General features: G+C 38.8%; 1 protein-coding gene across 3 annotated transcripts in view; it reads right to left on the bottom strand.

Annotated features, from left to right (window-relative positions):
- Positions 1-22179, bottom strand: part of pla2r1 (phospholipase A2 receptor 1) — a 154843-nt gene that overhangs the window by 48870 nt on the left and 83794 nt on the right. For all 3 annotated transcript variants that reach the window (XM_072579437.1, XM_072579438.1, XM_072579436.1), the window contains exons 11-19: positions 15178-15347; positions 14755-14966; positions 11753-11898; positions 8402-8486; positions 5674-5806; positions 5535-5570; positions 3477-3649; positions 1539-1606; positions 1346-1449 (exon numbers count right to left, since the gene is read on the bottom strand). In XM_072579437.1, coding sequence (XP_072435538.1) covers positions 1346-1449; positions 1539-1606; positions 3477-3649; positions 5535-5570; positions 5674-5806; positions 8402-8486; positions 11753-11898; positions 14755-14966; positions 15178-15347 — 1127 coding nt within the window. The remainder of the gene's footprint in view (positions 1-1345; positions 1450-1538; positions 1607-3476; positions 3650-5534; positions 5571-5673; positions 5807-8401; positions 8487-11752; positions 11899-14754; positions 14967-15177; positions 15348-22179) is intronic.

A 22179-nucleotide genomic window follows, 5' to 3' on the forward strand; every position in this document is an offset into this window, starting at 1 on the left:
ACGTCTAAAACTGCTAGTTTAGTGCATATCTTGATAGGTGCCAATTTAATTTTGAATGCCCTTGGATTTGAACATAACCCCTAAATCTTGCTTTTTTAGGAAATATTTTTTCATTCTTTTTCTTTCATACGTAAGAGACAACATATTTTATTTCTTGGAAATGCATCCTGAAATGGAACAAAAACAGAAATTGCTGAAGAAACACAGCAGGTCTGAAAGAGTTTCAGTAGATTCGCATTCTATAGAGTGGGAATGAATGGGGAAGTGGTTTGAGCCTCTGTCAAGTGTGAGGAAATTAGAATGTGATTGGGCAATTTGGAATTGGGAAGGATTGGAGTGAACGAGAAATTGATTTTGGCTCCCTTGGGATTTCCCCATTTCTTTTACTAACATTAAGTATAATATAATAAATACAATAATTTTGCATTGTTGATAAAATTTGTTGTGAATTGCTTATGTCCTGAATAGCATCAGTTGAGCAAATTAGTCATTTTTGTTGGTCTCATGGAGTTTTATACATTTTGAGGTGGCTTGTGGAACAATGGGGTAATCAGTAATGAGACCTTTCTCCATTCTGCAGCATCGTTTGCATCACTCCTTACCTCAAAGTCTATGTGATGTAACAGTTCTTGTAACTCTGAAGTTCCTTGTAATTGAATCCCTCTGCTAGCTGTGTGCAGTGGGAGGAATAACCCAGTTTAGATACTCAAGGAATCTTTTACCAATCTCCTTAATTGAAGCACAAGTGGGGAACTAAATTAAGAGCAACATCTGACTTCTAACCCTCCAAACAATGGTTAGAGTTTATTTTATATCATCAAAGTAAAGTAGTTTACAGAGTTCACATGATCCACCAATTACACAATAGTTTTCATTCAATTTTGAACAACACAATTGGTACAATATACTTTTTTGATCAGAGTCCACCTATCCCTTGTTCTTAGCTGCTTGTCTGGGTTGTCAGGGTTCAAACTTATCAGGGTTCGCCCACTCTTTCCATACCCAGACATGTTTGTGGTATGCTAAGCTTGTTACTCACAGTTCACCCACATGCATGCCCAGAAAAGATTGTGCTATATTAACCGTTTTGTATTTTGAATTTTCAAACAAATTTACTGAAGGCACATGTGATTTCAAAAACAAGAGTGATACGCTAGATTTTCTCTGGACATCTGAGGGATTTCTCAAATGTAAAATCTACTCCATTCATAAAGTAATTGGCTTACTCAGACTAGAAATAGTTCCCTCAAAGACATACTAACGCATCCATTTTATGACATTGAGCAAAGTTATGTCACTAATTACAGTCACAAAACAATTAGTGATTGGTACAATGTAATATTACCTGTTTTTGATGACATGTAAACACATCTGCCACTATGCTTAGGTAAACGGCTTGGATAGTTGAAATCCCAGTTGTTGTAATACATTGTTGAATCATCTATCCAACTATATACAAATATATAAATGATTTATTGTGGCAAACATCATTGATGATTTATTAATGATATTACTGGACAATTATTTGGATTTCTTACCGAAATCCAGCTTTGGAATTTTCTGCATATAATCCAATCCACCACTTTTCATGCCCATTTGCTAAAAACTGCAGAACAACATCAAAATTCCATGAAAAAGAATTACATGAATTGTGTCTTTTGTTATAAGCTGCAAAACATAATGATATCTGGAAGAGCCCTGAAATACTGTACTAATGTTAACTAATTGGACAATCAAAGTACACAGTCAGTGAGGTAGCTAAAAATTAGGTGCTAAGATACATGTGCTTCAACAGGGTGTCTTCAGATTTGATGTTAAATTGAGGTAGTTCTACTTCCTTCAGGTCTTCATATTGGGCCTGAAATCTAATAGCTATGGGGGAAAGAGATCGAGCCAGTTTGTCATTGATGCTTAATGTTAAAGATGGCTTAATTAAGACAGATGTTAATGTTGAGGAATAATAAGGAATACAGAATGGAACTTGGCTGGATCTGCAGTCAAGATTGCTTTTTTGTTGCAATTGGCAGGTCAAAGACCTTGCCACCATCACTTTCAGTTGTAACCTGAGTTTCTCCCAAGGAGCTGATTAGACTAGGCCTTGTAGTTTCTGTTTCAATAAACATCCGTCAATACACGAGTATTTTACACTGATATCCCAGTGACAAGCTTCAAAAGAAGTACATTTTCATATTGTTCTTCAGAAAAACTTAAAAACATAGCAAAATGTTCTATTTAAGTGAAGTAGCTTTAAACCTGGTTTTAAAATTAAAGCCATGTCCAATCAGACAGAGGATCTTAGTTTGACAATTTGTTGGGTAGGTTAGATTAAGTTTTTGTTTTGGAAATTCTTTCGAGATTTTTCTGTGATTTTTACACAAATAGTATCATTTTGCTGCATAAGTTTCACAAATAGTATTCTTTTTCATTGTCCCCATGAAAAAGAAACTATGACGATTTATACAGATGAATTTAACATTGTAACTTAATATGGGTAAAATAGATAAATATATTGCTCTATGAGTTAAGAATGCATAATGAATTGAGTATATATTTACACTGCCTGGCAAGAAATGCATTAATTTGATGAATATAGTATTGGAGCTGCTGCAATGTACACTACATTCAGCAGATTAAAAATCAAAAATCTTAAATGTGTGAATTGGCCTAGTAAGTAACTGAATAGCTTTCAAAGAAGGAAAATTAACCCCCATTTATGCTTCATTATATGTCACATGGTTAACTGGAAATTTAAATGCATCAAAATTTATCTTATAATTCACAATATAGCAGTTTATACCTGGTTACAACTTAACAAAGAAAGCAAAATGATTCATACGAAAGATTTAAGTCATTTAAGGTCCAGCATCCATTGGCTGAGACACTTTTGACTGCAACATATTTGCATAGTGACCTATACAAAGGTAATGGTAAAGTCACCATAGTCTTACCAGGCTATAGGACTGCTCTCTCATTAGAGAGTAATGACTGGTGGTGGTTTAACCAGAGTATCACTATGCTTCAGGTGAGGGGCGAGGTTGAGAATGAGAATCCTTCATGGTGACCTCAGTTGATGTGGGAATTGAACCCACACTGTTGGCATCCCAGTAAACGAGCTATCCAACTAACTGAGCCCTGACCTGTACAAAAGTTGAAGGCAGTCATGCTTTTTTGACTTTCGGTAGGCAAAGTTGAAATGTTCACAATCATCCTCTAGAGGGCTGAGGAGCTGTTTTGTTCTCATTGATTTGTGTGGATCTTTTCCAACCACTGGGCAAGTAGGCAATATGAATGTGACAGCTGTAGAAATGACACTGCTCTACAAAAAAACGATGCATCTAGAGCTGAGAGAGATAGTGTTATTATAGATCGACTTCACAAAGTGTTTTTGTAATGAGATTCAATAGTACTCAGAAATCCTAGCTATTACTGCTATAAAATCTGCTCCATCGTGAAACAAAATTTTGATCTTCTTTTACCTTTTCAATTCTGTTTTTAATGAAGTCCTGTTCTTTGGCTGTATTTATAGATGCCAAGTCGCTACCCATCAGACTACAAGCCACAGCAGCTGCAAGCCACTTCCCCTCCGTCTCAAAAAACAAATATTCAGCTCCTTGAAAGAAGATCCAAGGTGCAAATGCAAATTGCTCTTCTGCACAGAGGAAACAATTCAGAATTTACAGGAATACAAATTAAGCTGCACAGCTTTTAAATGTTAACCTTATTCACACCAGCATTTTCAAACAATCTCCATGTTACATTTTATAACCTATTCACAAGAAATAGGAGTTAAAAGCTTATACTGCTAAAATGATCATAAATGCAAACATTATCTGATTGAAGTTACAAGTAATTTATATTCGTATTTTGTCCAGGCCAAATTCATGAATATTCACCTAGAAATTCCAGTCAGCATCAGAAACTGTACTTCCGATGGCGATCATTTATCTTTAGATCAGTTGTGCACTGGAGAGTCCTGGATAGCAGCCTTCAGTTATCAAACAGCAGAGACTTGTCCAAGAAAAAGTGGAGCCAGAGGGAGAATCATTGTTGAAACCTCACTCCATTTTGCAGCAGGGTATTCTAAGCTGGAGTTTAAATATCCAGCAGCATAGCAAGCTACTGTGACAGCTCCTCAGGAAGGGTATGTATATAAGGCAAATGTTGGGGGAGGGTGTGAGTTAGTTTGGGTAGGGGAGGAGGGTATATGTCGGGTGCCAAGGATGGGTGGCTAAACAAGTCACTAAGTTAGGTTCAGGGGTCAAGTCAGTGATGAGTCCTGCCATGGTTTGTTGGTTTTTGGGGTGGGGATGGAGGGGTGGTGGGTATGCAGGTTGTCCTGATGGGTTGAGATTTTAACGGGTTTTTTTACACCACAAGGGGCCTTGTGGCCCATTCAGATGTAGTTGTAAGGTGGGAGCAGTTGAATTTATTAGTTAACCCACATTATAGTCCAAATATGTGCAGGTTAAGTGGATTGGTTATGCTAAATTGCTAATGGTGTCCAGGGATGTGCAGACTAGGTGGATTAGCCTTGGGAAATGCAGGGTTACAGGCATAGGGTGGGAGGAATGGTCTTTGGAGGCTTGTTGTGGACTCGATGGGCCGAGTGGCCTTTTTACACACTGTAGGAGTTCTATGATTATTTAGATTTTTTAATCCTCTAACATTTCCTGATTAAAAAAATAAATTTACAGGAATTGGAACTGTCCAAATACTCCAACATTAAAAAAAATCTTCAGAGGATTCAAGATGCAGGGGAATTGCCAAATCATAATGTTCAAATTCCCTCACAATTCTCTCAAAGTCAGTTGCATTGGGGTTTCTTCATGTTCGTTACATGCGACTCCAATTCATTACCTGGCCATCAGAAAATCTGGGCCAATATTTATGAGTAGGAAGAGAAAATCATTTAGATTTTGATTTCTGAGCCTGAAATTTCTTTCTCTTATCACAAGAGTAATGGGGCAGGACAGGCTTTGAGATGAATTTGACCTATTTTTATAGTTCAATTGATTGAATAGAGAGAAGTGCTCCCCGATGGAATTGTATTATCATCCATTAGAGCTAAAGGGGAGAATGCAGAGGGACTACAGCAGGTCAACTGACTGTGCACTAGAACAGAAAACATATAGTGAGCAGAAAAGTCCTAACACAATAAATATGGCATGTTTTAGACCTAATAAAGACTGAGGTATAGAAAAAAAAGGAAGATTTTCTCTCCATTAAAAGATTTTTTTCTTGGCACCGTTGGAATTAACTCTTAGGCAAGAAACCTGAGTCAATCTAAGGAGGCTGAAATTCAGGCTTCTCTCTTTAGGATAGGTTTATCAGCTCTTAATGTACAGTTTGTGAAAGAAAAGGTAAAACAAAAGACTGGTCAGGTCCTGTTTTACCTCAGTGGATAGCACACAAGTCAACCTTGGTTCTGTCACTATGGGGATAATGAAGTAAATCAACAGTTTCACAAAATACTTATTGCTTTACAGAAAATTATTGTTCACATTACTTGAGCATTTACTGCTACTCTTGCTTACCATCAATGTACCAGTCTGGTTTTTTCAGTTCAGCTCCTAAATAAAACAATTGATTAATCAATTAAATGTTCACTGCACACATTCCATTATTAGGCAAAATAATAACTTTTTCACATTTAAATAAAACCAAAGCATTTACCTTTTGGCATTTTACAAACCCATCCCAGCTTTTCATCACAACGGAAAGGTGCAATGGTTTTATCAAATTTGTATGCAGCACAAATTCTGACATCATCATCTTTGTCTCTATCAAGTGAAAACAAAGAAACAACCTAGAAACCAAGAGATAATACAACAGTTTAGTTTTTCATGATAGCTGCAGGTTGGAAATCCAAGACATTACAGTTCTTCTTTCAGATGTTCCTCATTGTTTTGTTCATACTGATTAACTTGTCATTTTGCTTGTTCAGCAATGGTGTATTTGGTGAAAAATGCATGCATAATATCATGTGCTAGAGTTAGAATAATGTTGAACCTATAGATTTGCATAGCTGTGTGTGAAAAATATACATTTGATCATATTATTCACATTTAGCTAAAGGAATTAAATGATGACATAGCCTAGTGTGAATGATTAAATTGAGCACAAAAAATTAAACAAATTAAATAGAGTCATAGAGATGTACAGCACGGAAACAGAACCTTTGGTCCAACTCGTCCATGCAGACCAGATATACTAAGTAAACCTAATCCCATTTGTCAGCATTTGGCCCATATCCCTCTAAACTCTTCTTATTCAAAGACTTATCCAGATGCCTTTGAAATGTTGTAATTATACCTGCCTCCACCACTTCATCTGGCAGCTCAATCCATCCCTTTGTGTGAAAAAGTTGCCCTTTAAAAGGTCCCTTTTAAATCTTTCCCCTCACACCCTAAACCTATGGCTTCCAGTTCTAGACTCTCTCACCGTAGGAAAAAGACTTTGTCTATTTACCCTATCCATGCCCCTCATGATTTTATAAACCTCTATAAGGTCAGTCCTCAGCCTCCGATGCTCCAGGGAAAACAGCCCCAGCCTGTTCAGCCTCTCCCTGTAGCTCAAATCTTCCAACCCTTGGAACATCCTGGTAAATCTTTTCTGAACCCTTTCAAGTTTCACAACATCACTCCTATAGGAGGGAGACCAGAATTGCACACAATATTCCAAGAGTGGCTTAACCGAATGTTTCCAGTAAAATGCTTTAAAAATGTACTACTTTGTTGAAACAACATGAATTAAAATCACGGAATTACAGAGGAACTTAAATTATCTGGCATTTGATTATCTGAATATCAGATTATCTGAAAAGATCGCAAGGTCTCGATGCTTGGCTAATCTTTTTCCGGCATTCGATTATCCGGAATTCGATTAACCGAACGAAATACTCCCCGCCTGTGTCGTTTGGATAATCGAGGTTCCTCTGTACAGAGGTTAGGATGCCAAATAAAATCATATTCCAATTAATTCATTTATAAATATTTTGATAAGCTCTCCTGATGATTCAACAAATTGGTCCATTGATTTAATAATCCATATAAACCACACTGGTGCAGCCATCATCTATGGTGGCAAGGACATTCTGAACAAACATTTAACAACAACCAGTGAATTAATTTTTCATTTTTTGGGTGCATTTCTGTTTTAGAGCCTTGAAAACATCTTCTTTTGGAAATAATTTTATGGATTATGTTATGATCCCCTTCTTCTGCCTTCTTTTGAAAGCTCATGCTCTTTGAAAAGTCTAACTCCCATTTTCTTTGGTGGTCCCACAATCTGTTGTTTCCTTTTGTAAATTCTGCTGTCAGCTATGTAGTTGGTTTCTTTGGTAGACACTTGTTTAAAACAGTTTGGGAAGCACTAAATCAAAGTTTTGTTCATATTTAGTGTCAAACAATGATCATTACATTGAATGTGTCTTTACTGAGCACGTATCAAGACACTGAATGTAAAGATCATTCATATTCCTGCCATCTTTTTATCATCAAGGTAAATTACTCAGCCTCAACTGAAATGCACAAGTTGGAATTGACTCTTTTTTTTGCGAACACTGAAACAGATCAAATTTTCTACAAAGAAATGTGATAAAGTCTGGCTATAAGTTTTTTTTAAAAATGCAATACATAGTGGAATTAACAGACTTAAAAAAAAATATCCTTAGAAGGTCCTGAAGACCAAAGTATAACTATCATTTGAGTGAACATGAAAAGAGGGTGACAAGGCATGAGTTGGATTCATAGAATGTGAAACAGGAAAGATGGGCTAAATTTCTAAATCAATACTAAGAAAGAGCAAGTTACACCAACTGTAATTATTGTAAACTTTAATGAAACATTTGACCTGAAACGTTAACTCTGCTCTCTCTGCCACAAGTACTACCTGATTTGCTGAGTACTTCTTAACAACATTGGTTTTATTACAGTAATTAAGGTAATGGATGAAGACTACAGGAAACAGAGCTGGATAGATGAAGCAAAAGAAAAATGTGTTCCACAGTGACACCATTGAATTAAGAGTTTTGAACTGTAAAGGGGAAGGAACACCAACAAGAACATCAGTTCCTCCATGATATTATGCTCCATTTAACAGTGAAGAAATTGTGTGGTTCTGAGGGTGTGAAAGAAACATCCCATATACATGCAAGCTCTTTCTTCCAACCCTTCAATTAATAGGCCATTACCTTCCAAAACTGTCTGTTTTTTATTTTATGGCTCCAATGTTTTTTTTCTTCTATCTATTTCTATCCTTCAGCTCAAGGGAAAAAAATTCTTAAGGGAATCAAATCATACAAATATCATGCACACAGAACTGTAAAAATAATATACAACATAAATTAACTGGAAATATGCTGGGAACATTAATGGCATAGAAATAAATTGGAGTTACTTACCCCAGTACCATCACTCCAAGCCCAGGAGCCGAGAGAAGATGGATTCCTTTTGTTAAATCCAATCCAAAACCATCTTTCTTCTTCCCTAGAACATAAAAAAAAATTTTAGGCTAACTTGTTTCCCAACTAATTTTATTTGCGTTTTCGAGCTATTAAAAATCTTGGTGTTCTTTCTGGACTTGATATTTTAGCAGTCCCCTGACCACTACCATCTCATTTATATGGGCACTTCCAGGCTTTTCTAATTGAAATAATTTGGGCATACGTGTCCAAAAACCTTGTATACTGGAGTGTTACAAAGATCATAGTCAACATTTTGTTACAAAAATAAACAGTGTGTGTGCATGCGTACGTATATATGTATGTGAGACAGAGAGAGAGAGAGAGAGAGAGAGAGAGAGAGAGAGAGAATGAGAATGTGAAGACCTTTGAAAATGTCGCCATTAATGCTGTTTGTACTGGCATCAATATTCTTGAAGCATCAAGGCTATGGTCATCTGAAGTCAAGAGTGTGGTCCTGGAACAAGCCTCATTCCTGATGAAAGGCTTATTCCTGAAACGTCAATTCACCTGTTCCTCAGATGCTGCCTGATGTGCTGTGCTTTCCCAGCACCACACTCGCAACTCTGATCTCCAGCATCTGCAGTCCTTACTTTCTCCCTGTGATCATCTGAAACCAGCTCCACCGAGCCAGGCACATGATTAAAATGCTGGATTCCAACTGCCACAGCAAATCCTCTTCACCCAGCTCAGGAATGCACTCTAACAACAGAAGGATAAAGGACACATTTCAAAGATTCCCTGAAGATTTCCCTCAAGGAACACAACATAGATGTCAATGCATGGGTGATCCGCATTCAGAAGATACTGACTTGGAGGAAATTCCTGTATGAAGGGACACAATTCTTCGAGAATACCCATCAACAAGAGCAAGTATGGAAAAGGAACCGAAGGAATTGTAGAATCCCCACAGTGTGGAAACAGGTCATTTGGCCCAACAAGTCCACACCGACCCTTCAAAGATGATCCCACCCAGACCCATTCCCCCACCCTATTACTTAACATTTCTCCTGATTAATGCACCAAACCAACACATCCCTGGACACTACGGCCAATTTACCTAAACTGCACATCTTTGGACTGTGGGAGGAAACAGGAGCAACCAGAGGAAACCCACACATACACAGGGAGACTGTGCAAACTCCACACGGCCAGTTGCCCGAGGCTGGAATCGAACCCAGGTCCCTGGCACTGGGAGGCAGCAGTGCTAGCGACTGAGCCAATGATCTCAAGGCCAAGGACCTGTTCCATCTTCCATTAACATCTGCCAAATGTGTGGTCAGAGGTGTGGCTCCAGGGTTAGGCTAATCAGTCACACAGAATCCATGAGCAGCGACAAAGTATTTTCTAGGTGGACAATGATACTCGTTTGTGAGTGATTGCTGATGACAATGTATAAATTAAACAAAACATGTACCAGAACCTTAGTACTATAGCTTATAAAATACATACACTATAAACAGTTTTACTTTTTAAATCCCCTCCCCAAGAGTTCCCTTATCTAATAAAATCTTGGACAGTTCATTTTACTTTTCCTGGGACCAACTCAAAGGTATGCCATATTTGGAAACTGGAATTTCTCTTCAATTCTCTTCATTGTTTCACCTTATCCCCAAGGTACAAATTTCATGCGGTTCCTTCCATTAACTTTTGGTAAAGCGATTTTCCAGTTTTCTTTAAAATTCTCAGACGGTGGACTCTTCAGCTCTCTTGCCCTGGCTTTGGACATGTATAGACATTGTTTTTCCAATCTGCTCCCACAATTCCTTCACAGCTCTTTAGTTAACTATTCAAGCAGATTGCTTTCTGCTACAAAGTGCTATGAGGATGACTGCTATGAGGAAGATTTCAGAAAACCTTCCAGCTTCTTTCCCCTCATGAAATCTAAATTGAATGGTCTACTTCTGTTAACTTAATTAATAAATTAAACCAAATAGACTTCCAACCAAGGTTCCACATTTAAGGCAACATACCATACGTGGCCCATTACCAGGTAGAAATCCAAATAAACTACCTTTTTAATTCCAATGCTTTCCATCATTCTGGAAAACCAAATCAACAGCATATTTCTAACAAAGGTAGGAAAACACTTCAGATTTACTGGCACCATTACTCAGCAAAAGCAAGCTCCCAATTGTTTATAGTGTTACCTTTCCAGCTCTGATCATGAATCAACATCAACAGAATCTGATATTGCCAATTGTCTTAGATACGATTACTGTTTATCTTACCAGTATATTGAAAAGTTCCAACTCTCAGTTTAAAGATAAAGATAAAGATTAAAAAGTTATGAATTATGAACCAGGTTTTCACAATAGTGTCATGTCATTCCAAAGATCTTTCCTAGAGCAATATATTCTTGCAGCAAGTGTTGCTTTGACATTTGGCAGTGATATAAATTTTAAATATATGGGAGTATAAAGGTCCAGATGATTGCTTTCTCACCAGTTTTTCAAAAGTATATGACTTTCTCCTCTCTGGGGCAGGTTATTTTGCTGCCTCCTTCTCAGATCCAACAACAAATTCCCTTTATCCCCTGCTGGGAGGACATGAAAGCAATTAAAAAAAATCTGATTCCAAGAAGTCTTAATCAAAATTGCAATACTGCACTTCCAAAATCAGTTTAGAGTTTATCCTGAAAATCATTTCAAATGATTGATTTAGCTTTTAAAAGTTTCTTTTTCAAGATTGGGATTGTTAAAGGAAATTTCACGGCTATCAACTTTGTGCATTTCAAATAAAATGCAGCTACTTTCCACTAGATCTTTCTCATAATATACAGGAATTTACAAATTTGTTAATGGGAAATGGGCATTGCCAACCCTAACTGAAATTGAGATGCCTTTCTGAGCCACTGCTGTTAGGAAGTGGAGTTGCAGGATTTTGAACGCACAACAGTGAAGAAACTACGATTTGGTTCCAAGTCAGGATGGTATATGGCTTGGATGGAATCTTGCAGACAATGGTGTTCCCATGTAACTGCTGTCTTTGTTTTTCTAGATCATACAAATGTATAATGCAAAGCAAAAGTATACTGATGCTGGAAATCTGAACTAAAAACAGTTGGAATGCTGAGCAGAATAGGTGGCATCTGTGAACCAAAAAGCAGACATAACAATTCAAGCGAACTTTTGTTACAAATGTCAATAGCTTATCGTCCCAAAAACAATGGTGCCTGACCTTCTGGATATTTTTCAATTTAAATTGCATTATGATCTGTAAAAAAACTTTTTTAAAAAAAAAACTGGATATCTAAGTTGCATTCAAAAACATAACTATTTCATAATTTACCTAGCAAACATCCATCCCAAAATTTCATTCAAAAAGACTTCCTCACTGTAGTGGCTGAAACTTGCAAGATGAGCTCCAAATGCTTGACAAAATTGTTCCGCTTCTTCCCAAGTTCTCTTCTTTAACACTTTCTCATGATGAAATACCTTTGAATGGAAATTCTATATTAATATAATCATAGACCAATGAAATAAAAATCCAGTTTTCAAATAAAAGGGGGCCGTGCCACATGTTTGAACTTGCCACAAAACTGTAACAGGGAGAAAGTGAGGACTGTAGATGCTGGAGATCAGAGTTGAAATGTGTGGCACTGGAAAAGCACAGTCGATCAGGCAGCATCCGAGGAGGAGGAGAGTTGACATTTCGAGCATCAGTTCTTCTTCAGGAATGGTGAATTCCTGATGGAGAGCTTATGCTCAAAATGTCAACTCTCCTGCTCCTTGGATGCTGGCTGACTGGATGTGCTTTTCCAGCACCACACTTTTCGACACAAAACTGTAAAGATGGTTTTGGAGCTAATTTTTTGGGACTCAGGATGAGGGTGATGCCAGAAATGCCACATTTATTGCCCATCCCCAAATATTGTGCTTGATTTTTTCCTGCAAGGTGGCTGTTTTTCCCATATTTCCTTCTCATTCTCTCCTCTTTTTATTTCATCTCTTCCCATGTACTCTTTCCCTACTATTGTTTTCCTTAACTGTCTTTCTCTATTATCCTCTACCATTCTGAGAAAACTCTTCTGGGATACATGTTCTGCAGTAGGAGTGGAAGTGAGCATCACATTCACTTGGGGATGGGTTAGTTTTTCTCATGGCTGTCAGCTCATTACCTTTGCACATTAGGGGCACAGAGAATTGTGTGGTGGAATAGGCACCAAGTCGACATCCCCACCTTTATCTTATGGGTTTGAAGAACTAACATTTAAAAAGGATGCCTGGATAAACTTTTATGTTCTGCAAATGAGAAGAATCACTTGGGCTCTCAGAGTGGATGCTGGCACCTAAACTATCTGGTCCTTCAACTATTCTCCAGTCAGCATGCCTTCCTTCTCAAGAGAGGCTTCTATTTTTGGCTAGACAGTTTTCCACATTATGCCAGCTTCCTTGACCCATATCCCTCACACCCCAGCCTCTCTCCATTGATTATCCTCCATGCACCTCACAATTTAGACTAACGCCACCTGATCGCAATCAACGGACAGCCCAAGTGAAGGCTCTCCAAACAAGAGAGAGTGAGGACTGCAGATGGTGGAGATCAGAGCTGAAAAATGTGGTGCTAGAAAAGCACAGCAGGTCAGACAGGATCCAAGGAACAGGAGAATTGATATTTCAGGCATAAGCCCTTCATCAGGAATGGGGGGGGTTGCTGAGAGATAAATAGGACGGTGGGATAGCTGGGAAGGCGATAGACAAATTAAGGTGCGGGGTGATAGTGATAGTTCGGAGTGGAGGGTGGAGCGGTGAGGTGGGAAATAGAATGAACAAGGTCAGTAGGAAAGTCAACAGAGCTGTGCTGAGTTGGAGGGTTGGATCTGGGATGAGGTGAGGGAAGGGGAGATGAGGAAACTGCTGAAGTTGATGCCGTATGGTTGGAGGGTCCCAAGGTGGAAGATGAGATGTTCTTTCTCCAGGTGTCAGGTGGCTTGGATTTGGTGGTGGAGGCAGCTCAGGATTTGCATGTCCTTGGTGGAGTGGGAGTTGAAGTGGTCAGCCACAGGGCAGCGGAGCTGTTTGGTGCGTGTGTCCCAGAGATATTCCCTTAAACGTTCCATGAGTTGGCGTACTATCTTCCCAATGTAGAGGAGAGCACATCGAGAGCAACGGACACCGTTTGGATGTGCGGGGAAATTCTGCCGGATGTGAAAGGATCCTTTGGGGCGTTGGATGGAACTGAGGGGGGAGGTGTGGGCACAGGTTTTACACTTCTTGTGGCAGCAAAGGAAGGTGCCAGGAGTGGAGAGTGGATTGGTGGGGGACGTGGACCTAATGAGGGAGTCACGGAGGGAATAGTCTCTGTGGAATGCTGATAGGGGTGGGGAGGGAAATATATTTCTACTGGTGGGTCTGATTGTAGGTTCAGAAATGGCAGAGGACAATGTGCTGTATCCGGAGATTAGTGTGATGGGAGGTGAGGATGAGGGGCATTCTATCCTTGTTACGGTTGGAGAGGTGGGGTTCAAGGGCAGAGGTGCGGGAAGTGGAGGAGATGCCTGGAAGGCAGTGTTGACTATGTGGGAGGGGAAATTGTGGTCACCAAAGAGGACTAAGCAGCAGCCTCAGTCCAACTTGTTCAATTCACCTCCCCTATCTGCCTTTTACACAGTCCTGAATCAAAGTACGTTTCTCTTCACAGAAGTAGAACTTAGTTACAAAGGAGAATAAATAACAATTTGGCCTTTTAATGAGCATGCCTGACACGCAAATACATGCAAAAAGGCTTGCCAGCGTGAAACTCAATCTAACTTTAGTTCCAAGAACTTAATTGCAAACTTTTTTTTGGTCATCAGGAATCTGAGTTTTGGCCTCACACACAAATAATGTCCCTTACCCACACTGGTTCCCTCCCTGGGGCAGCACAAGATTCCACCCAGAGAGTTTGCTTCAGGTAGCCTTATGGCCTTCAGGGAAAATTAATTATGTGACAGCTATTGCAGAAAAACCTAGCATAATTCATTCAACAAGCACTACTGAATGTAACAAGTTCTTAAAATATCAGTAATTTTAAGCATCTTTTTGTAAATAAGAGAATTCTTCAGAAAAAATAAATATAGTACACCATTACTTTAACTGCAAGCCACTTCAACTACTCATAAAAAACACTCACCTTTGCTGGGTCGATTTGAAATGCTGAGGATTAGAATTTGATTTAATATAACATGCAAACGTTAGTAAAAAGCTCAAATTTAAGTCTTCTGCTACTGACAATACTGAAGGTATAAATAAAAAAAAACAGTTTTTGCTTATCTTTTCCAAGTGGTTGGCTTGGAGAGTAAAGCTTTTCACCTTGAAGCAATTCAGAAGATCTGGGCTGGACTCCCATCCAAAATGACATTTAGCTTTAGCCTTCATGGCTTGATCAGGGAAGGATTTTGATCGTGGAGTAGTTGCAACTTTTTGCTCACACAAAGACATTGCTTTGAAGGTTTTACAGTCTTTAACTTCCCAAAGAATATGAGATTTAACTCTTACCAGTGCAACACAACCACCTGAATGAGCTGAAAAACAAAGAAGGGAATTCACTAAGGATACTGAACAATGTCTTAAATGTCATATTCTCTTCCACTTTAAAATGAGGAAAAGTTTCAAATCCCTAACTTAGTCTTTCTGTTTAAATATTAACATAAGTATTTATAAAATGATAAAGGGAAAAGTTAAACAATGTAGTTCAAAATAAAGAAATGCAGTAAATTTTCTTTAATTATCTACCTGGTTGATTTTTATTCCAATTTGTGAAGGAAACTGGTGCATTCTTATCATTTGCCAGTAACCAGGTATATTTTTCAGTCTGATTTCTATCCTGAAGACCTATCCAGAAGTTTTTGTGGCCTTCTCTGGCAAAATTACTGATCAGACTATTAATGAATGCTTGTTCAAACCTATGAGAACAAAGTAAAACTACAATGTTAACTATAGAAATAAACCAAAACAACAATTTATTGGTGGTCCTCAGAGACTGATGCAACATTTCTTTTATATTCATATTATTCTAACCTCCAATGCACTTCAAATCTTTATAAACACTGACCCATTCTTCACTTCTATCAGATAAACACATACAGACATTATCACTTGATCGGTGTTTCAGATTTTGTATGCAATTTCTTTCCTAGTTAAGGGCTAAATTAGGCAGCAAGAATGTATGCATCAATGTCATCATGGAAGCAGTGCCAGGGTGGTAATGTCACTAGACTAATAATTCAAAATCCTAGGTGAATATTCTGAGGACATGTTTTCAAATACTACCATAGGAGATGGTAACATTTGAATTCAATAAAAATCTGGTATTAAAAGCTAGTCCAATGACGACAGTGTGATGATTATTGATTACCGTTAAAAAAAATCTGGTTCAGTAATGTCCCTTAGGGAAGGAAGTCTACTTTCCTTATTTCGTCTGGCATGCATGTGACTTCAGACTCATTGCAATGTGGTTAACTTTTAACTGCCTCTGGGCAATAAATTTTGGCCTGGCCATCAATGTACACATTCCATGGATTATAACAATATTCTGAGATTGGACACAATTTCTTACCAATCATCAACAAAAATATTGTTGACTCAGACATAAACTACTGACAAAAATAATGAAAACGCGATTAGGCTAGATTAAATTGGCATTATTGTAATGAATAGCTTAAGATGCAGAGGGTCTTTGATTTCTCTTAACACAAGAACGAGGAGGAGTAGGTAATTCAGCCTTTCAAACCTGTTCTGCCATTTAGTATGATTATGGCTGAAATAATCTTGGCCTCTACTGGCGGCATGGTGGCACTGCTGCCTCACAGCGCCAGAGACCCGGGTTCTCAGGCAACTGCCTGTGTGGAGTTTGCACATTCTCCCCGTGTCTGTGTGGATTTCCTCTGGGTGCTCCAGTTTCCTCCCACAGTCCAAAAATGTGCAGGTTAGGTGAATTGGCCATGCTAAATTGCCCGTAGTGTTAGGTGAAGGGGTCAATGTAGGGGAATGGGTCTGGGTGGGGTTAATCTTCGGAGGGTCGGTGTGGACTTGTTGGGTCGAAGGGCCTGTTTCCGCACTGTAAGTAATCTAATCTAAACTATTCCACTTTCTTGAATGTTTCCCAGAACCCTTTCACCCATTACTAATCAAAAGTCATTGATCTGCTCCTTAAATTTGTCCAATGCATCAGCGTCCATCATGTTCTGCAATAGCGAATTCACAGATTATTGACCCTTTCAGAGACACAGTTCCTCCTCATCTCTGTTTTAAATCTGTCATACTTTAGACTAAAACTTTGATCTCTCATTCTAGATTAAACAACAAGGGAAAATCCATTCTACATCTACTTGTCTAGATCTAATTGGTCAATCCTCTTCAGCATCCTACATGCCTCAAGTAGGTCTCCTCGCATTCTTCTAAACTCTAGCGAGCATAGACCAAAATGTAATGTCTCCTAAGACAAGGCTTTCATCTCTAAAATTAATCTAGTGAACCTTCTCTGAACTGCCTCCATTACAAGGGGACCAAATCTGTATGCAGTATTCCAGACAGTCTCACTAATGCTTTATAGAGCTTTACTTCCCTACTTTTATACCCCATTCCTTAAGCAAAATGTGCCAAAGTTTCCTGTGCCCTCCTTGTTACCCAATACACATACATACTAGTTTTCTCCAATTCACCCATATTGTCTGCACAAAAGTATGTTGGAGTTTCTCTCCATTTAAATAATGAGTTGCCTCATTATTCTTTTGATAATCTCACAACTATCCATATAAAACGTCATCTACCAAATTCTGGCCATCATCTAACCTACCCATATCCATTTGTAAATTTCTTATTTCTTCAGTGCAATTTGTTTCCCTATCTATCTACCCATCATTTGCCAATTTTATGACCACACATTGATCCCTTCATACAAGGCATTAATATAGATTGGACATAGTTGAGGCCCCAGTCTACACTTATCTCATATTGTTTCCGGGTAGCTGATCAATCCTCCATCCATGCTAATAAGCGACTCCAAAACCATGAGTTCCTACATTGTGTGACACTTTACTGAAGGCTTTTTTAAAATTCCAAAAACAGATTCCCAACCATACACCCTGTTTGACACATCTTCAAAGAACTCTGATAAATTAATCAAACATGTGGCTTTGCAAGACTGCATTACAATTTTCTAAATGTATTGTTATTAACACAAAAAAAATCCCTGTGACAGACAATGGGCTAATAGCCAAATGTTTCTTGCTTTCTGTCTCCCTCATTACTTGAATAGAAGTGTTGTGTTTTTCCAATCTGCTGGGACACACATGCTTGTTATCAACAGGATACTGTTATGGAGTCATAAAAGTGGGTTCTGCCTATCACTCAGACTCTCAAATGAGCAATGCATGATACAAATTTCAGTGGTCACTGCGATGCCAGGAAAGTAGACCATACATTTTAAAGGCTGGCAGATTGTATCAAATAGCATGTCGCAAATAACTGATCGCAACAAATAAAGTACTCTACCAACCAAGCTGCATTTGCAAAACTTACAACAACAGATGCGACTCTGTTAATGGACAATATTTGCTGGATAATTCCGAATGTATAAGGAATAATGCTAAAAGTTTAGGATTGTCAGCCATGCAGCTTGCAACATGTGTATGGACTGGAACATGTGCATGGATTGGAACTTAATATATTAAACAGGGCTCTGATCTTTGCAGTTAGAAAAATCACACATTTTTCAACTCAACAAGGCAGCACGCTCAGAGCACGGGGGACCTGGGTTCAATGCCACCCTCAGGCGACTGTGTGGAGTTTGTACATTCTCCTTGTGGGTTTCCTCTGGGTGCTATGATTTCCTCCCACAGTCTAAAGATGTGCAGGTAAGGTGACTTAACCACAAAATATGTCTTGTTACATCGATGCGGTGAGTCTGGGTGGGTGCTCTTCGAAGGATCAGTGTGGATTCAATGGGTTGAATGGCCTGCTCCCACACTGTGGGATTCTATGAAAACAGGTGACAGGCAATCACTGGCTTAGTTCTGAGGGCAATGTCCTGACCAGTCAACCTGTGTGGTTTAAAATGTAAACAAAGTCTGGTAGTTAACTTTCAACCAGTATTAATGGGTGTATTCTCCATGGCAACATCTCTACCACAGACCACCGTCAAACAATCAACACTCCCCTGTCATGCACTAGAAATGTTGATTTTCTCCCTTAATTTGTATTTTTGCATAATGATCACAAGATAAAAAAGTTCAATAATTTTTTTCCCCATCAACACTCAACTAATGGTAATATCTTCATACTGTTTGTTCTTTGGGTAAAGATGTTTATTATAAATTCCAATGTTAACCATAAAACTGAAGAATACTGCAAACAATACAGGGTCTTCGATAGTCTGAATCTATCTGTTTTGTTTAAGGCCACCCTGCAGACTGAAGGCATTTTAATCACAGATATCAAAGGTCAAGGAGCATATTCACTTGTCATAAATGCCAGAATGACAGGTCCTGAAATCTAAACCTGCAATTAAAGTGCATCATTTATTGCCTCTGATGTGTAAATGAAAGAGCACAAATGTTAGGTGAGAAATTAGCCTGTAGTGTTTGTTTTCAGATAAGACACAATTTCCTTATGCTCCAAATAAAGGCCAGAGACAGGCATGAACATTTGGCAGTGCATGCATGCCATTTTGATGAAAGGCATGTATGCAACTAACGACCACCAACAGCATGCAGAGCAGGGACTGTGTTATGAACGGTGCTGATTTAGAGCCAGTTCTGCTGTTTCCAAATTCTTTACTCCTTCCTACACTGCTCCAACTTTGCACACAGTTGAGCACACTAATGAAATTAGATGAAGGACAGTCTTAGTGGTGTTTTTGAAAGGGATTATGAACTACTTACACGTTAGTTGTGGGATTATTTCTTTTGGCTGGTGGTGGAATTGGATAAATTTTGGAATACTAATTTTTAAATTTTGAACACTTTGCAGGGAGTGGTCTTATTGATTCTGAATGTTGAAATGGGTGGCTTGGGAAAACTTCCTCTGAAAATTGAGATTAATTGGTAAAATGAAGAGAAACTACAGACAGCAGAATAAGCCGCTGAAAGAAGAGGTGGAGGAGGGAAGAAGAACTCCCAGTCGGGTGGGGTGGAAGGGAGTGGTGTACATTTCTGTTGAAGGTCTTGAGGGAGCATCTGAATTTCATGAACGACCAATTCTCAAAATGCCTTTATTCCAAAGAACGTGACCGAAACCTGCCAACTGAGGTAGCTAATGCTGTGACCACAAAATCAGATTAGAACTGCACTGGCTACAATTGTTGAGGTGTCCAGTGATAGCACCTTTATTCCTCTGGCTCCTTTCAGGCTGATGCTGAAGATACATGTAACCTCCCAGTTTGCAGTACAGCCATTCTAAACATTTTCTTGCAAGTGTCTCATAAACACGGGCACTTTCTGAGGCAAAAATGTAATGAGTAGCTGATGTGTGATATAAGCTGTTCAAAGTCCATTATCCTGGCAGCAGTCATGATTCCTTCATTCCTGTATCAGTTCTCTGTACTAAGTGTACTTTAACCTACCTTGCCAAGCTAATGTTAGTTGCTGGGTGTTAAAGGTTATCCACAGGGGAGAGTGAGGACTGAAGATGCTGGAGATCAGATTCAAAAGGTGCAGCACTGGAAAAGCACAGCCAGTCAGGCAGCATCCGAGGAGCAGGACAGTTGATGTTTTCAGCATAAGACATTCCTGATGAAGGACTTATGTCCAAAACGTCAACTCTCCTGCTCCTGGGATGCTGTTTGACCAGCTGTGTTTTTCCAGCACTACGTTAAAGGTTATCCCCTCATGATCCTTACCCAGAACCATTACAAGTGTCCTACAATGATAGCTGTGCTGCCACAAGGAATATAAGACCGTCTGCACCCAGCTCCCTCTGAATGGATTACACTGGAAAGACTCTGCAGTAGCCAGCTGATGCCTGTCAAGAACTGTGGTTGCATGTTGCACAAACTTACAAGTTATGAGGAAGCCAGCAGCTAAGAAGCTCAGGAGCAAGAGAAAGGCGCAGAGACAGCAAATGCATTCTTCCACTTTTGGTTACACTAAGTGGCAGGGAGGCTACAATTTACTCAACCTCTTTCTGCCTTGGTTCTGTATGAACAAACAATTCCTTCACAGTAACTAGTTACCTCACCCCCCCATCCCCATTCAGCAACTTCACTATCATAGAACATAGAACATTACAGCGCAGTACAGGCCCTTCGGCCCTCGATGTTGCGCTGACCTGTCATACCAATCTGAAGCCCAATCATTTGTGAATGATTGTCACAGAAGAAACTTTGATCCACATTTTGGTATCCTGGAGTGTGCTGATTTCAGTTGTCAGAAAGCTGAAATTAGACTGTCACTGTAAGAAATGTATTTCTCAGTAATTTGCAGGAGGAGTTTAATTTTGTAAAAATATGATGACACTGACAACTATTTCATTCACTTGTTACCAAGTTTTAAAAGTGTGAAAAATAATTTTATTGGATAAGCCAATGTATTGTTTTCCACAAACAAAATTCTGTAGTACTGGAAAACTTAAAAGCTAACAAAGAATGCAGATCTTGTAGCTATGATTGAGAAAGAAACTAGAGTTAACATTTCAGGTCCTGTCCTTGTATCAGAATGTCCACTTGATAAGCCAGCTGCAATCAGTCAGTAAAAACAATCAGAAAAGAAGGAAGAACGCTGTGAGAATAAAGGAGAGAGAAACAATAAAACAACCCAAAATGGAGGGGGCCAGGGACACCTTTACTGAATGAAATTCCACCCAGAGAGCATTAATTAGTAAGTCTTACTCTGCTTCTCACAACAATTGTGTTCAGCAAAAGAGCTTGGAAATCTCTACTCCAGATGGGAGGAACAAAGGATTTTGGTAAGGAAAAGGAGTACTGGCAATCCCCTTCAAAATTGATTAATCTTGTAAAGAAATTCCACTTGTTGTGAATGACTGAAATGATCTTATGACAAAATTTTAAGTTAAGACTTTTACACACAAGCTTAAAAATCATTGATGTACAAAATAAACAAAAGCAAAACAAAAACAAAAGCAGGAACGTGAAGTTGAACATTAGGATATAGTCATGATCTCATTGAATTGTGGAGCAGACTTAATGCTTCTACATCTTATGGTCTTAAAACACCAGGATTTTGTTTAGTTTCTCTCCTGGAAGGAGTTACAAGTCAGTTTATGCAACCAGTCATCTCAGCAAAAGGTTCTAGTTGGTGAAACATCAAAATCAGGAGAATTTGGTTATAAATCTGTGAGGTGTCAGTTCAGTGAAAATTTAAACAGTTCAGACTAATCAGAATCTACCTGCCTGATCTGAAAATTAAAACTGACAGTGAACTGTTCTTATTGCACGCCAGTTATGAATCAAACAATCAGCACCCTCCTCTCAAATAAAAACAAATTGTTGGAGAAACTCAGCAGGTCTGGCAGCATCAATAAAGAGAAAGCAGAGTTAGTGTTCTGAAGGAGGGCTACTGGACCCGAAATGTTGACTTTGCTTTCTTTCCGCAGATGCTGCTAGACCTGCTGAGTCTTTCCAGCAATTTCTGTTTTTGTTTCAGATTTCCAGTATCTGAAGTTGTGTCATTTTTTTAGCACTCTCTTCTCACTACATATAAAATTATGTCTCTTTGTCCTTCCACTGTGCATCCCCCCCCATGTCTGTGTTCTAGTTCTGATGAGTGTAAGACAAGACGT

This window comes from Chiloscyllium punctatum, chromosome 10 (genome assembly GCF_047496795.1).
Source record: "Chiloscyllium punctatum isolate Juve2018m chromosome 10, sChiPun1.3, whole genome shotgun sequence".
Lineage (NCBI taxonomy): Eukaryota > Metazoa > Chordata > Chondrichthyes > Orectolobiformes > Hemiscylliidae > Chiloscyllium > Chiloscyllium punctatum.